At 41.7% G+C, this 17,387-nt stretch overlaps 1 protein-coding gene across 3 annotated transcripts in view; it reads right to left on the minus strand.

Moving 5' to 3' along the window:
- The window catches only part of NRG3 (neuregulin 3), a 611,141-nt gene that overhangs the window by 30,679 nt on the left and 563,075 nt on the right, over positions 1-17,387 (minus strand). For all 3 annotated transcript variants that reach the window (XM_081004950.1, XM_081004952.1, XM_081004951.1), the window contains 2 exons: positions 11,776-11,878; positions 4,978-5,104 (listed from right to left, as the gene is read on the minus strand). In XM_081004950.1, coding sequence (XP_080861076.1) covers positions 4,978-5,104; positions 11,776-11,878 — 230 coding nt within the window. The remainder of the gene's footprint in view (positions 1-4,977; positions 5,105-11,775; positions 11,879-17,387) is intronic.

Genomic DNA, 17,387 nt, shown 5'->3' on the forward strand with positions numbered 1-17,387 from the left:
CAAATATGAACATTCTTGGACTGAGATAGCCTGACCACTGTAGATGATACACTGGTAACCTTGAGGGTGGATTACTGCAGTGAACTCCATGTAGGGTTTCCCTTGGACCTGGCCCAGAATATCCAGATGGGGCAGAATGTGGTGGCTAGACTGCTGATGGGGAACACATAGCCACCAACATGGGACAAAACTGTTAAAACATCCCCATCTACTACTGAGCCTGGTTCAAGTTCCCTGTATTAATTTACAAATCCCTTTTTTTTAAAAATAATATTTATTGAAAATTTTTAAAATTACAGAAAAAAACACAGCAGAAAAAGAAAAAAGAGAAAACAAAGAGAAAACAAACCACATCAAACAATGCAGATTCAAAAAACAAAAATACACCCCAAACAGATAAAAACAAATCCATCATTCTCGAATCCTCAACTTTCATTACCTTCTTTCTTTGACCTCCTCCTCCTCCCTTTTTTTGTATCCTAGTTATTAATTATCGCAGCAAATCCTTTCCATATTTCATAATATTCTGCATTACATTACCTTAATCTATTTTCATCTTATCTTATAGAAAACCTTAAACCTTAAAACTTAAATCTTATTTTTACCAACTTCTCATAACCATAATATTCTTACCTAATTCTTTAAACATTTTTGCTAGAGCCAAGTAATTTCGTTCCAACATTTTTCTAACATTCATCAATTTTATAAAACAATCCTAATAATAAAAAAAAGAAATAAAAACAATCCAATCTTTATCCAGCGTCCTTTCCTCCTGGTCCCGGGTTTTGTCAGTCCTTTTTATCCCATTGATCTAGCGCATTAACCTGGTAACCTTATATCCGAGGCCCTTAAGTCTCTTCCATGTCCCTTCCACGGCTCTTCTTCATATTCTCCTTTCACTTGTGGGAACTCCAGCTTGGTAATGTTTTTGACCCTTTTCAACAAATCAGCCCCTTTTCCAAAGACCAGACTAAACTCCATGTGGTATTTGAAAACATGTTTCAGAATCCCTCCAAAATTAAGAGCCCCCACAGCCCCAAACATCTCACGGCCCATTGCCAGACTTGGAAAGTCCAAACATCCCTGCATAGGGGGGTCTATCCAACCCCCCATTTCCAAACCAGTCCAAACTTTATCTTTCCAAATCTGGCTTTTTCCAAGTTCATTTGTCAAGTCCAAAAGCTCATGTTCCTGCAGGGCCACAGCTCCCTCCATCTCTGGCGCCAATTCCTTTCTGCTCGCAAGTCTTTATTTAAAGTCCAATTGTCCGAAATTTAAGTACTCACGGGTGATTATTTTAGAAGCCAAATTGTCCCAGGAAAAAGGCAGCGCTCTCTGGCAACAGCTATGCGGCTTCGCTCCACGGAAATAGCAGTTGACTCTCAGCACCGCGCCACTTCCCCCTCTTCGCTTCAGAGCCCGTTAGTGGGTTTCTTTGCGGGTTGGGGGGGCGCTAAGGGTGCCCACCGAGTCCCATGGTCACAGGCTTCATCTGCCTGTGATTTTTGAAAGGGTCCCCGCTTCGCCGTAGCGGAAAAGACCCGTTTCGCGCGGAGCTAGTCCCTCCAGATCAGAGGGAGTCCGCCATTGCCGATGGCGCAACCCCGGAAGTCCTTAATTTACAAATCCCTAAACAGGTCCAGGGTTTTTACTGATTTATAATTTTTGGGAAATGCTTTGATTTTTGATTTTTTTTTTAAGAAATAGGGGTAGACAATGCCGACTTCCAGACTGGTATCTGAGCATAAGGAGAACCAAAGGCTCATCTATTCTGGCACCCTATTCTCACAGGGCCCAACCAGATGAAGAAAATAGTAGCCATCAAAAATATAGAAGCTGGCTGTCCCTGAAACCTGAAATATGTACCCAATTTTCTCTTAGAAAATAAAGACTGAAAAGGCTCTTAAATGTTATATAATTAGGTATGTCTGTTACTTCCTAAATATAGTGTTGCTGATCGTAAGTATTAGTTCCACATCTTACAGCGTGAGAAGTATAATGTCAAATGTAACCCTCCTAATCTGAACCTTCAGTGAATTTAGGGAGCTTGCAATTTATTGAGCAGTTTGAAAGAAGAATGCAAATGAGAAAACATGCCATTTTAAAGCGCCGTGTGAAGTGCTGTGTCACAGATGAAAAACACCTCTTGAAAGCAAACATCCATGTTTTTAACCTTGCATGCAGATTTGATAATCAAGCTATTGAAGCTTTTGTTGGCACAGGGGTGAGCGAGGGAAGAGAAGGGAGGACTGTGGTATTTTTTAACTGCAGTTATGCAAACAGCTGAAAACATAAATGAGGCTAGCTGAAGTGAAAAGCAAATTTGCAATGCATTTAAAACGAGCTGCAAAAAGGAAGTGACAGGGTTAGAGTCACTTCCTTGCATTTACATAGCATGGTCTCTTGAAAACAAGATCCCAAAGGGACATTGAATTTGGCACATATGTACAGAAGGGTCTTTCTGCCAGGCAAATCCAGCCTGTCAGAACGCTAAGGTACAATAGTATACCAAGCTATGGGTAGAAATGATGGGGCAGGGAGTCCTAATCCACCATGGGGTGGCAACCTATGGCCATAGGCAGTGCTATTTTTCTAGAAAAAGAGGTGCCAGAACTCAACATAAACGCCTCTCTTGTTCTCTTATAATGGCGCCAAGACTGAGTTCTGGTGAGTTCTGGCTGAAAAGCCCAAGCCCTAGGTCTAACGCTGAAAGCTGCCTGCAAGTGATCAGTTCAGACTGCTGGCAAGATCAATCAAGTTTTGGTTCCAGCAGTCTGCTGGGCAGGGAGGAAGGGGGTTTGGTGGGGAGAGGGAGAAAAGAGAACAGTAAAGAGAGAAATACAGCCCTCCTTGGGTTCTGGCCATGCCCACTTTTTTGAGGTGGGGTGGATGCCAGATCTTATCTGACACAGTGCTAACCAGAGCAGCTTCCATTTTGTAAAACTCTATTTTGCAGCTGCTGGTGGCCATTTTTTAAAGCTTTTAATGTTTGATGTATTATAGTATTTTAATATTCTTTTGGAAGCCGCCCAGAGTGGCTGGGGAAGCCCAGCCAGATGGGCGGGGTATAAATAATAAATTATTATTATTATTATTATTATTATTATTATTATTATTATTATTTAAGTTGTTGTTTTCTTAACCCCTAAATTACTCAGAGCAGTATTATTTGGGGTCAGCTTGTGGGGGGAAACCAGCACTTTGCAAATGAGGCCCTCAGAAAAGCATAGGCAGGCAATGCAGTTGGGGCAAGCCAGACGCCATTAACAGTTTGACTGCTGTGTTGTGCACCAGCTGCAGTTTCTGGAGCCACATATAGCACATTGTAATGTAATGTAATCTGGCGGTTACCAGAGCATAGACTACTGAAGCTAGGCTATTCTGCTTTCAGTCACGGGAACTATGAATGCTATGAGCGGTCTGGAATCTTTGAACAGAAAGGAGTCGGCACCCTAACAGTCCCACTGGGGGCAGATGAAAGCCGCCACAAATGAGCCGCAGTCCCCACTAAGTGGCCCACATGAGGGGGTAGCAAGTTATCATTATTATGGTTATTATGACTGTAACTATCAGGGAGGGCAAGCAGATGTCTTGGACTGTCTCTAACGATGGCTCAACTTGTTGAAAGGCAGCTTAAGTTTGGTGAGTAGACGAGACAGCAGGGCAAACCAGGCTTTGGTTTTCGGGGAAAGATCTGTCCGGGCAAAAGCTCTTTGTGTGCCCAAAGTGCAGCCTGTGCTGTTATGCAAAGTAACCTTCAAGTAGAACGCAACCTTCAATTACGAGATAGTCAATTGCAATGCATAATGAAGGCACCCCATTAATCTTGTCTTTCCGGGAGGTGAGAAGAAAGAGAAACGAACTATCAACGCCAGTAAAATGGAGCATTAAAAAACTGAGATGGAGAATATTCTTGCTTATGGGCTTTGAATCCCACTACCTCGATGCATCTGTTCATGGAAAGGCAGTGACATTTCTAAGATAAACAACAACAAAAATAATGAAGGACTGAAACAGTAGGAGTGTGTGTGTGTGTGGTTTTTTATGATATTACTTTTATGTATTCTTATCACTATCAGTACCATGGTTCAGGGAAAGAACCCAATTACTTTAAGAGCATAAAAGGACAGGAGAAGATGTGGCTCAAAAACATTGATGGGGAGCTTGGCACTAGGATCATACAACCAACTCTGTGTGATCTGCATTGGTTCCGATTTGTTCCTTGGTTCAGAGTGTGATAGTGTCAACCTCTGAAGCATCATGCAGCCCAGGACAAGGTTACTTCTAGAATGGTCTTCTGTCCAATCTTTAAGGTCATTGCACGAGACTCTGATCATAATCACATGTTGATTTCTGCTATTGAAGGCAAATGAATGGGGATCAATACAGAAGATAGCAACTCTAATTATAGTCCCACAGTCCAACCCGGGGCTCTGATTCAGCACCCCTTCAATTATGCTGACCCATCCTGGGTCCACTTAGGAACCATCTGCCTCCAGACCCAAGTTCTGAATTAGTTCTGGCTAATGTTTAATTTGGAGTTTCTTACATAGCCAGCATATAATTGAAAACCTTGTGTGGAGATAGCTAAATGTGTCTTTTCTCATAGCCTGCTGTTTTGCACCATAAAGCTATATAGTTCCCAAAGACATTGAGCCAACATGGCTGGTTGTTCAAGGCAACTTTTTTTTCTACATCCCATTTTGCTCCCTGAAGTTTTCCTATAAATTTTACATCTATTCAGATGCTGGCATTTAATATGGCAAACCACGACAAGACAGCATAATAAAGCTCCAATTTGCACTGTTTTAACAAAGACCGTTGGACAAATAAAATGATTCTGTTCAGGTTTTTTTTCCATTCCACAGCACCACAGGTGCAAATTAGTGGCACATCTGGGGGTGACGAGAACCCAAACCATCAGCATTAAAGCATTCAACCAGTGAATTAAGGATGGAGGTTGGCAAAGTTACTTACATTTTGCAGCTGGACTCGGCTTTCGGCCCTGGTCTCTGATTTTGCCATCATGCTGGAAGCATTAAGGCTGTAGGTTTTCCCATTTCGTGTCTCTTTCAGCTGTTCCTGAATAAGTTTTGTTTGCTTTCTGCAAAGAAGAAAAAAAACAAAAACAAAAACAAAAAGATGTCCAGATAAAGATGGGCAGTGATTATTATTTTTCTAATCTCAATTATTCTAATGTGGTTTCTGTTTCCAACTGTCCTAATATTTTCAATGACCACAGACTAGAACCAAAACCTTTGTGAAGGCAAGTCCAGGCAGGTCAGAACAACTTGTTCTCAGTAATGCAGGGTTTATGCTGAAATGAGGTATGAGTGAATCTGTCCGTTTCAGTTTTTCATTTCCCCAGTCTTACTTTCATTTCTCCACATTTTCACATCAGTTTGCATTTTAAAAAATAAATAAAATAAAATTCATGACAACTTGTAAACTCATTTAAACATTAAAATTAATCAGCATCTTAGTGCAAAGTTCTCCTAATATGCACAGTTTAGCTGTGATGTGCACATTCCCCAAGGCTTGTGTACATTGACCAGGAAATATGCAATATCTGGTTGTTCTGCACACTAACAGTATCTAGTTGTTAATGCACATTAACCACTGAACTTCTATTCATCTGAACATCTGTTATTACCAACAGTAGAGCTGTATGCATTTGTGGACAGAGAAACTGGGGAAAGTACTTCAACAAAATGTTAGAGCAGCAAGGGAGAAATTCTCCTACAGTTTCTCAAGGGTGGGGAATCTTTTTGTTTCTTTCTTTGATTCTTTTTCATTGCTGCTGCAAGTGGTTACAGCAGCAATAAGCATATTGGCAGCCCGGCCACCATTCTGCATCCTTCACAGTGCTCTGCAGCCAGGGTTGTTCTGGAGCATTGTGTGGGGAAATGGGGAAAAATCAGAGAAAATTGTGCAAAGTGCCCTTTTTTGGTAGGGGAGGGGACATGTTCTCAGAAGAATACGTCTCATCTTAGCAATAAATAAGCTTTCCTTTTTGCAATTCACACTAGAAGTATGGCTCTATCTGCAACCATGCCTGAAGCTTGATCTATAATGTGTAAGAGAATTAACACAATTTCACTGCAAGTGAAATTCCACTGCAGAGTATGCTTATTTGGAGCTTTATTACAAACATTCATTTTAAAAGAATTGGGGAACAAAAGTTCACAGTTCACGGGAATTATATGAATTGCATGTTTTATGTGCTTTTTTAAAATAGTTGTTTTTAGTAAAGGATTTTCATAGTTATCAAGCATACATACAACGTCCCTGTTTTCCATTCACATAGTCCTTCCTACAGATCAGTTACATCTGATGTGAGACACTACTGTCATAGACACTGTGAGTTTGGTGCGGGGTGGGGGGAAAGAGAAAAAAGTACATTTTCGTTCTTTTATGTGCTTTTTAATTACATCTCTCACTTCTGCAAGCATCAGTACAATGCTGGCTGTCACTGTATATCTATCTACACACACAAACTCAAACCCGCCACATCTGTGGCTGATTCAAGGGTGTGAACTGCCAGAGTGGCTTGACCTATTATGATGTCAGAAGGATCATTGTGAGATGAAACTGTTCTGATGTTCTGGCTGGGAACTGTCAATTTGAAAACCCTTGAGCTAATTTGGCCACACATTCCATGTCCCCACCCATTTTCGGACCGTTCCAGTAATGAGAATATCAGAGGAACATAGGATGCTGCCATATATTGAGCCAGGTCAGCATTGTCTACAATGACTGCCCACAGTTCTCCAAGCTTTCGGACATGAGACATTCTCAGTCCTGCCTAAAGATGCCAGATTGAACTTGGGAGCCTTCTGAAAACGAGGTGACATTTTATCATATGTGGTGGGATTGTAAGGTAATTAAAAATTTTTGGGAAATGATATACAACGAATTGAAGAAAATGTTCCATTTAACATTTGTTAAAAACCCCGAGGCATTTTTGTTGGGGATTGTAGGGAAAGACCTGCCAAAAAAGTTGAAAAACATCTTCATGTATGCGACAATGGCCACGAGAGTTCTGGTAGCACAAGGATGGAAGACTGAAGAAACCCCAAGTAAAGAATCATGGCAAGAAAAATTGATGGACTATACAGAACTGGCAAAACTGACATATAAGCTACGGGACAAGGATAACTGTGACTTTAAGGATGAATGGGAACCCTTTACAAAGTTCTGAAGACGCAACAAAGTGAACTGGACTCCTTGGCAGGTTTTGAATAAACATTCACAAATCTTTTATTGATAATAATCAGCTAAATAGTTTGAGGATCTATACAACTTTGTAACATGCAGAAAACAGCATTCTTAGAGAAACCAAAGACTGGAATCGAGGGAAGTCAGGGGGTGGGGTGGGGGTGGGTGGGTTTGTGTGGGAGGGGGGAGGGAGGAAAAATGGGGGGGAAAACAAGGATGATATGTTTTTGGATAATATGTCTTGTTATAATTTTGAATAAAAAAAACTTGGGAGCCTTCTGCATCCAGAGCACATGCTTTTGAGCAGTAGCCATTTTTTGTTGTTGTGAGCTAGTTTCAGATGCTTCGCTGGTGAGAGACTACCACAGCAATTTCAAGATTGCTGCAGACGAGTCTTATATAAAAGTATTTTGTTCCCCAACCACCACAGTGGGTAGATGGAGTTCACCTTCAGGTATTTCTCACCTCAAAACAGCTTCACCTGATTACTTTTTCCTCAGAGGATGCCCTAGCTGTGAATGAAAACTTAGCTTAGGGAAAGTGTTTTTCAAATGGAAAAATGACCAAAGGGAAAGGGGTTAAAATGCTTTTTTACACCCACCCTTCTTTCCCTGAGACTTGCAGCTTGCACAGACCGATTTTTGCCGCAAAAATCCACCACACAGAGCCTGCTGCAATGTACAACTTGAGCCAAAGTGAGCCAGTTGGTCCCAACCATTTTTTTATTTGTTACACTGACTGCTTGAAATGTGGCTCATAAAGGTAAAGGTAAAGGGTAAAGGGACCCCTGACCATTAGGTCCAGTCGTGGCCGACTCGGGGGTTGTGGCGCTCATCTCGCTTTATTGGCCAAGGGAGCTGGCGTACAGCTACATTCAAAAGTAAAATGGGTGGTCCCAGGCCAATGCTGTTAATGTTGTGGGGGGAAACAAACAAACAAACAACAACCAGCAAACGATGACATCTGGCAAAATGCTATTGTCAACATGGAGGGATGCTTGTCCAAAATGAGGGGAGATGTATTCACAAGTGTAGGGAACTGCTGGGTCTGTTTGTCATGTAGCTTAGTTTTGCCTGTGCTGACTAGTTTGCTGCTCTCCAAGGTCTCAGAAAGAGGCCTTTCTCATCACCTAGTACCTGAGTTTTGTAACTATGCTGAGGATCGCCCCTTCTACATGCAGTGTATGAGCCACTGAGGACCAACACATGTTCCTCCTTCAGCATTCATTATTATACCTCTGCATTTCTGTCTGCAAAGAGAAACCCCTTTCTTCAGCTTATGATAATTACAAAAAGCCAACTTCTACACATAGCCATTGCAATATGTATCTGCCATTGCAGATATTTTTAATTTGATTGAGTGTTCCAACAAAGGTCTACCACTGAGCTCTTGTCCCTTCTTATTGATTATTTCAAAATGTTCATTATACTCATCAGGGGTTATCAGCATTCACACATTAATGTCAATGTTCACTAAGTTATGGGCATTCCCTATACCAATAATATGCCCGTGGGTGGAGCTGTGGTCTAAACCACAGAGCCTAGGGCTTGCTGATCAGAAGGTTGGCGGTTCAAATCCCCACAACAGGGTGAGCTCCCTTTGCTCGGTCCCTGCTCCTGCCAACCTAGAAGTTCGAAAGCACGTCAAAATGCAAGTAGATAAATAGTTACCGCTCTGGCGGGAAGGTAAACGGTGTTTCCGTGCGCTGCTCTGGTTCGCCAGAAGCAGCTTAGTCATGCTGGTCACATGACCCGGAAGCTGTACACCGGCTCCCTTGGCCAATAAAGCGAGATGAGGGCCGCAACCCCAGAGTCGGTCACGACTGGACCTAATGGTCAGGGGTCCCTTTACCTTTATATACTCTGATAGTTCGCCTTCATCTCTCATAATACTAGAACCCTCTAACAAAGCTGTATGTCGGAAGATTCAGGATGAGCAAAAGAAGGTACTTCTTTGCAGCTCATATAAACAGGTGGAATTTGCTCCCACAAGCTGTAGTGATGCCCATCAACTTGGACGGCTTTAAAATTCAGACAAATTCAGAGATGGCAAGGCTATCAATGGCTACTACCCACAATGGCTGTGTATTACCTCCACTGTTGGGAGGCAGAAAGACTCTAAATGCCAGTTGTTGGGAATCACAAATGGGGAGTGTGCTGTTTTGTTCATGCCCTACTAGTGAACTCCCCATAAGTCTGTGGCTGGCCACTGTGAGAACAGGATACGGGATCAGATGGGCCTTTGGTCTGATTCAGTAGAGCTCTTCTCATGTTCTTAAGAGCCACCCATCATCCAAGAACTGCAAAATTCTGCAATACTAAATTTCAAAAACTTCTGAAATTTTCACATTTTAGGCTCATGACTCAGTCACTTCACATTCTAGATACATATGGGGAGCTATGGTAGATTCTGATAGGGCAAGGCCCTATATTGTTGTGATATATGCACATTGACTCCTGGTTTCCTGGTTTAAGAATCATGAAACTGTTGCTTGCATTTGCAGCTGATGAACTATGTGACATAGCAAGGACAATGAGAGCTACAGAGAAAGCTTTAATTTTATTTGGTCAGTGAAGCCAGTTCAATGGTGGGGGGGGACTGTTCTACTCAATAAAAATTAAGACATTAAATAATGCATTTGTGGATTTGAGTATTCCAAGGATGCCAATGCACAGGTTGTACAATGTGTAAGTGTGGCATCCGAGAACACAAATTTCCTCCTTCAGAATAATTATCTAAAACACAGAACATAAAATGAAAACATAATGGTTAGTCATAAAATAACAGAAAAGTAATCAATGCCTTGTCTAGACAGCATTTTATTGCAATGGGCATAGGTCTAATAGGGACATATATTATAAGTTTCTACTTTTTTTTTAATTTTTTTGGGTGGGCATAAACTGCCAAAGTCAAGTGCACTTAAATTCTACTTATTTCAGTGAGGAATAAAATCATGTCCTGAAATTTCTCCCATTGAAATTAATGGAACTTAACCTGGGCTGCATCATTCTCTGACTGCTAAATAGTCCCCAACCATTGTCCATCATTGACTTCTGATGCGGTATGGTTCGCCAGAGAGCTTTTGAGTGGCATACATGTTCCTCTCTCTTCACAGAAACAGGATAAGAACAGGAGGTGACACGAGGGAAGAAGGACTTGTCCTTTTCAAAGGGCCTAAGATTTATCACACAAAAGGCACTTAGCCCAAGAGACATTCAAATCACTTTTTGAATCACCTCCTCCGTTTTCTAGGCCCATTTCCCAGGACAGCGGCCTAAATGTGATGTTTCTCAAGGGCAAAAACGGATTTTGGTGGCTACTAGTAATAAATTTCAGTAGGTTATAGACTGGACTGAAGTAGAAGTGACATCAATTGCATGAATGCACTTAACATGCATATTATTTGTTAGGTAAATTACTGCCATAAGGAAGCCTGAAGCATTGGGGGGGGGGGGGCAGGAGAAGTATAACTCTTCCTTTCCTTGCCAAGTTCCTGGCACAAACTGCTTCTCCGTAGTGGCTATTTGCCTTTGGAGGAAGCCTACACTGCGGGCAATGGAGGTGTTTCTTGAAATGCAAATAGCCAACATGAAGAGTTCATTTTCGTCAGAACTGTAACAGGGAAAGGAGTCAACCTATGGCTTCCCCAAACCTGCAGTCCTGAGGCTCCTCTTTACATTCAAAAAATCTGCAAATTAAATGGATTACTGCAATGAACATCACATCTAGGTTGGCTCCAAATGTAATTTTAGTGTGGGCTTGAGCATGCTCAATGGAATTTTTGACTTTTCCTCTTTTAATGGCAGACCCTTGTGCTATGTAAGAAGCTGTTGTGAGGGGAATAACAACTCAGTGCCCATGACAAATCACAGTTCCCAGGATTCTCTGAGCGACACCATGAATGTTTGAAGCAGTATAATACTGCTTTAGAGGTGTAGCATGGTGCAGACAGGGCCATTCTTCCTTCCTTTCTTTCTAAGCAAGCTTGGACCTTCATTTATTAACTGCCAGCAGCCCAATCTTGTGAGTCATTGAGCAGTTTGAGCCATATAAACTACCAGGCCCTCTGCATCTTCCGATATATAACCGATAAATCTGTCATGAATCAAAATAGATATGCTCGAGCCAGATGCAGACATTACCATACTATGAATTTATTTATTTTATGGATCACAAAATTGTCGCCAGGATGTTCAGCATTGTTTCACCCAAAGCCAGTTTTTGTGATATATGAAAAGCTGGTAGGAAAACGATGCATTTTCATGCCTTTCCAGAAGATCAAAGATTAACCTCTTCAAACCCTTCCCATTCATCTGTGTTCCTGTATGCAAACTCTGATAAATGACATTATGAGTGTCAGTCATGGAGATGGTGGGGGCTTTTTTACATGCAGGGGTTTTTTGGGGGGGGAGGGGGAGCATGTTGACTCACAAGGAAATAATGTATATTGGGTCTCTGGTATCTTACTCTCTTCAGAAATAATGCCATGGAGGAAAAACACAGAAGAACTGAAAAGGCATAAGGATGACAGGACAGAGGCTAGACAAAGGCTCTTACTTTGTTTTGAAGTAGAACGCTGCACAGATCATGCCCACTATGACTATGCCAAAGACGATACAGGAAATAGACAGCACTTGTCGCTGGTAAACCTCTTCACTCTCTGTGGACAGCAAAATTGAAAATTATGGCAACATTAAACAGCAACATCTAGAAATAGGGGAACTTAGTATTACTATTATTTTAAGGGTGTGTGAATCAGCATGACACGCTCTTCATACGGAGAACAGGAAGTGTGCAGATTTTGGCTTGGAAAAACCATCCCCGACTTAGGATCCCCACCTGCATGCTGTTATGAGAGACGTGGGCCTGCTGCACTGGCCCAAACAGAATTCTCCCCCCAAGGAGACCCTAAAACATGTAATCAGGATTATGGCATGAAGTGGTGCCACCACATTTTGCGTTTATGTACCCCGGAGGGCAGAGAAACGTATGAACTGGCTATATGCTTCATCAGACAGGAAGTGAGCCTACACATGACAGGGGAATAGGGTAGACTTGACATGGGAGTGGGGCTTGTTTGATGTGGCAGTCCTGTAACTCAAGTGACACATCGTCCCATCCTTGGGATGCTATCCTATACCCCCACTTTCTAAGGGACATGCATGCAACTGTGCTGTTAGTTCCTTATACAAGACTTTGGACTTTTGAGTAAAGGAGCCAACTTCTCGTGAGGTTCCCTTCAGGTGACTGCTGTGGACCTTAAAAACGACTAGGAAAACCAAGGGCATTTATCTGATGTGATCGTTATCCAATTCTTCAGAAAGCTACATAAATAGCATCCATAGGGCAGGAGGGAGGTGGTGGGTGAAAGGTTGGAAGCTGGACTCTATTTTTAATACTCAGTCATGTTCATCACTTACAAGGCTCATTGGGATTCACTCGTTTCTGACCACAACCCCATTCCTTTAAAAATGTACAGGGTGGTTTTTGGGTTATTTTTTTTGCTTTGGACTATATAGCACTCCTGCCTAAGCCTCCACGTTGTTCCCCCAGATTCCAAGTGTACAAACAACATAAAACACTGAAAGATTTACAGCGCTGAAAAGAAAGGAACAAAGCCAAACCAAAAAGAAACCCCTGCAGTTTGATAGAGTTGGATGAAAGCCAAAGTCTTTCCATAGTTTCTGATGTGCTCCACTGCACAGGATATTACTTTCATGGGAATAGTGTAGTTTATTTTTGGGGGGCAGGGGGTGGCAGACAAGGAGGGGAAGCAATAGCCTTGGTAAACATCACTGCTGCATAATTAACTTGAAGAGAGGGATGAAATGGAAATCAAGAATATGAGAAAACATTCTGTCTCATGTGAGGACAAGCAGTCGACAATTAATAGGCAGCTGGAACACCGTATGTGGAAATGAATCAATAATTCTTTAAGTGATTTATTTTAATTTCAAAAGGCTTTCTTAATATACCAACTGAGTATCAAATTGGCTGGATTATATTGCTACCTGTTAACATATGACAGGAATTAAATATAAGGCTTGAGGGGGAAATGTATAGATTCAAAAATATGGATGGATGTTACAGGCAAATATTGGGGTGGGGGAGTAACACTTGCTCTGGTCAAGAAATCCAGGCATGCATCTGACTGTGGCCCATTAATTCCAAATGAGGGAGCAGAACTGAATGAATGAAAGAAAAAAATGACCACTGGATCAGCTGCTCTCATTGAAATGAATGGGGAATCTTTAGGTGACAATGAGGGTCAGCGGAACAACTCACACTCTCACGCCCAGGAATCAGTGATGCACCAGAGTAATTGTTTTTGTTCTTTTAGCAACGGAGTGAAAACCATCCTTCCCATCACAACAATTTGTGTTGATTAAAAAATAAAATAAAAACCCATTCTTTTCAAAAGGAAAGATTTAAGCATGCATTTAAGTCTCCCATTTAAATCCATAGGACTGAAAACCATTTCATAAACTGCGAGGCGATCTGCATACAAATTGGATTTGCAACTGAGCGTACACTGGGCAGGGAGATGCAGACAACACTTGTTGTTTGGAGCATATACCTATATGATACATGCATTTCCAAACACATGGTTGTCTCATTCACACATTACATTTTTAGGTGCACAATGTGTGCCCTTAGAATTGTTTTACTTTGAGTGAATAGTGCACAATATGTTTTTTTCAGCTGAATTATATACTTCAAAAAGATTTAATTCTTTTAAAGTGTTACCAACAACAAAATTACAAAATAAACCTGTTTGAACACAGAAAAGAGCATGTTTCAAAAATGGCGGTGGATATTTATTTTTCACCCACTCAGGTTCAGAACCACAATCAGTAATTGTAGTATATACCCAGAGCATACTAGAATCACCCGCCGAGTTCAGCAGTAGTTACTTATTCTCTCTCTCTCTCTCTCTCTCTCTCTCTCTCTGTATTTTCCCCGATTGCAACTGCAAAATAAGCAAAATATTTTTTTTTTAAAAAGAAAAAATGCACATGGGGTCTGCTTGGCTGTAGGTAAATGATGCAACCACATGGTGGAAAGGGTTAGGATACTGATTCAATGGGAAAGGCTTGAGCAATCTGCCATGACCATGTGGTTGGGTCACTCACAAGCAACCCTCAACCACATCAGGGCTGCAGCTAGAATGTGGAGGGAGGGAAGTGGGAAGGGCTAACTTCTTCCAGGGTTAAGGGCAGCTGGAAAGCAGTGTTCAAGTGGGGGATTGGGAGCTTGGTAAGGGAGGAAGGGGGTGGATGACGGGGAGCATTCACTAGAGAGGGGTGTCTGGGAGGTGAGGAGTGGAGGAATTCAGGAGGTAGACAAGACTGGAGGCAAGTAGTGTCCTTGATAGCTGGGAAAGGGGAGGAAGCAAGCAGAAAGGCAGTGCTGGCAAAGGTGGCAGAGGGGAAGGAGAAAATGGGCTGCAGATGGTGGTCCGGATCAGGTAGGGCATGGGCGTGTGTTGCAGGAACACACAAATCTGCCCCCTCAAGGGGAAAATTAGATGGGGGTGTTGGGCTCGCGTGAGAGTGCAGGGCCAATGAACGCACATCCCGCTTTTCACCACCAGGAAGTTGGAGGGTATGAAATTGAATCCCTCACATGTCCTTAAGCCCAGGGTGGATGTAGACACAGGAAAAACGATGACTCTATAAATAAGTCAGAAATGAGATAACAAAGAAAAAAATCACTACGGAAAATCGCTTCTTGAAATTTCCTGCTCTCTGCCGCCATCTGGTGTTGCATGTTTATAGCACATTCAAACCACTGTTTCTTTGCTAGTGTAGCCGAGTCCTCAGTCTAGCTTTCAACTGCCTCTTATAGTCAGGGGTATTCTTTTTACTGGTGACAGCCTTCCTTCTCTCCTAGTGGTGGATTCCCCCCCCCCCAATCCATTCATAACCCCCTCTGCTTCCCCTGCTTTTGTGCCCTTTACTTATCATCTGCTTCATCACTAGGTCTTTCTGCCTTCCCTGCTCTTCTCCAGCATTAGAACAACTGAACCAACTGCTTGAAGATGGTTCCCTATCTGCACAAAATCCCTAAGCACAGACTCCAAGGTATTCTGCAGTGCAGATTCCAAAATGCTCATAAATTACACTGAAACTTGAAAAATCAGTGAGGGTTTTTTTGTTCTGTTTTTACTTGCTTGTGTTTGGTTTGGTTCTCGCACATAAAACACATTGGAGGGCTAGAAAGTGGTATAAAATTGTTATTTTAAAAATATTAATAAATAAACTGGAACCTCCTCTCTTGGTCTGAACCTTCATTACTGGGGATCTCCTTCATACTTACACATTAATGTAACCCAAAATAAAGAGGTGTCTGTCAGCTATCACCTTGCAGCAGATACTATATCAGGCTGTAACAGAGGAGGAAAGAGAAAGGAGCATTCGTGGTGAGGGTCTCCTCTCCTTGAACTTTCCCGTATCAGCTAGTTATCAGAACATCTTCTGATTAAGAACATGAACCTGAGTTCATCCGTTTCCTTCTCCCTCCCTCCCAATCCATTTTCCTTTCACATCTTGTCTTTTTAGAAAGTAAGCCTGAAGGCAGGGTCTGCCTTTGTGTGCATGTGTGAAATAGATTTTTTTAAGCTGCCCAGGAGCCTATTTTTGACTGAAAGGGGCAATAAAGAATAAGTAAACAAATATGAATCAATTTCTTTGAAATGATTATCATTTCTATGTCTTCAATGTTCCTCAGAGCTTTCAAAAATGAGCATTCAAAAATTAATTTTCCTCTTGTACGTGTGTGTTCTACTCTATGCAAATAAATGGATGGAAGAGATTTTCTATACACCTCAGACTGAATCTTTCTATTGTACATTGGCTTCCTCAAGACTCAGGCACTGTTTGCACAGCAGGATCAATATTTCTTTGCTCTTATATATATTTTGTTCTCTTTCCCTCCTTTGCGAGACACCTCCCTTTACTTCCACTCACCTCCCCCCCCCAACCTGAATCAAAATTCCTCATTAAAGATCCGTAATCCTTTCACCGATCTCTTCAATTGCTGATATAGAGCATTTAATTGCCAGTGACCCAGAGAAGCAAACTCTTCTTTCCGTACACCTCCTCATTCCACTGAGCCGAATGCATTTAATAAACCAGCCAAGAGAATGAGCATGTTTTGAAATCTTACCTAACTATAGGTGAGATCCAGCAAAATATACAATGAAAAAGTGCGGAGGTGTGATTAGGAGACCTTTGGCAAAGCATCTGGTCCTTAGGAATTACATCTTGAAGAGTGAAACTGTCAAACCCAAACTTTTAAGAAATTGATGCAAGCACAGAGTCTTATCAGGGAATGAGCAGAAAAGGTTACATTTTGTATAATCCAAATAAATATTCTGCAGGGACTGAACATGCTAACTGCAAATTATGCTGTGTCACATAATTTAAACACACACACACACACATACACAAATTTAATTATCTCTGGAAGCGGTTAAGCAATTTAAGTTGAGTAATTAATTAAGCAGAATATGGATTCAGTGACTGGTTGACTGTATCGGATGCGCAGATACATATTGTCATAAAACGAATAGCAATGCAAATGGTTTGGGGAATTCAGAGGGCCTACCCACCATGACATCTGCCTTGCTCATTGTGATGATTAAGCTGGTTCTAATAAATGCCTAGCATGGCATCTGGCAAGCTATCAAGTCAAGGTGCATGATTTTCTACTATTTGACATTAACAATTAAAGAAAACAAACCACCTTCTCCTTAAGGGATGCTTCCACAGCTAAAAGAAAAATGATCCGGAATGCTATCTTGTCACATACACCCAAATTTTACTTTCCCCACAATGCAAATAAAACACAGGATTGTAGTTGACCCTGGATCCCTTCCTCCTCAAGTGTCCCTAATTGATGGACCCTATGAGGGTGAAAGAGGAGAGTGCAAAATATGGTTTGAAGCTCAACATCAAAAAAACGAAGATCATGGCCACTGGTCTCATCACCTCCTGGCAAATAGAAGGGTAAGAAATGGAGGCAGTGAGAGATTTTACTTTCTTAGGCTCTATGATCACTGCAGATGGTGACAGCAGCCACGAAATTAAAAGACACCTGCTTCTTGGGAGACAAGCAATGACAAACCTAGACAGCATCTTAAAAAGCAGAGACATCACCTTGCCAAC

This window comes from Podarcis pityusensis (genome assembly GCF_964106645.2).
Source record: "Podarcis pityusensis genome assembly, chromosome: 5".
Lineage (NCBI taxonomy): Eukaryota > Metazoa > Chordata > Lepidosauria > Squamata > Lacertidae > Podarcis > Podarcis pityusensis.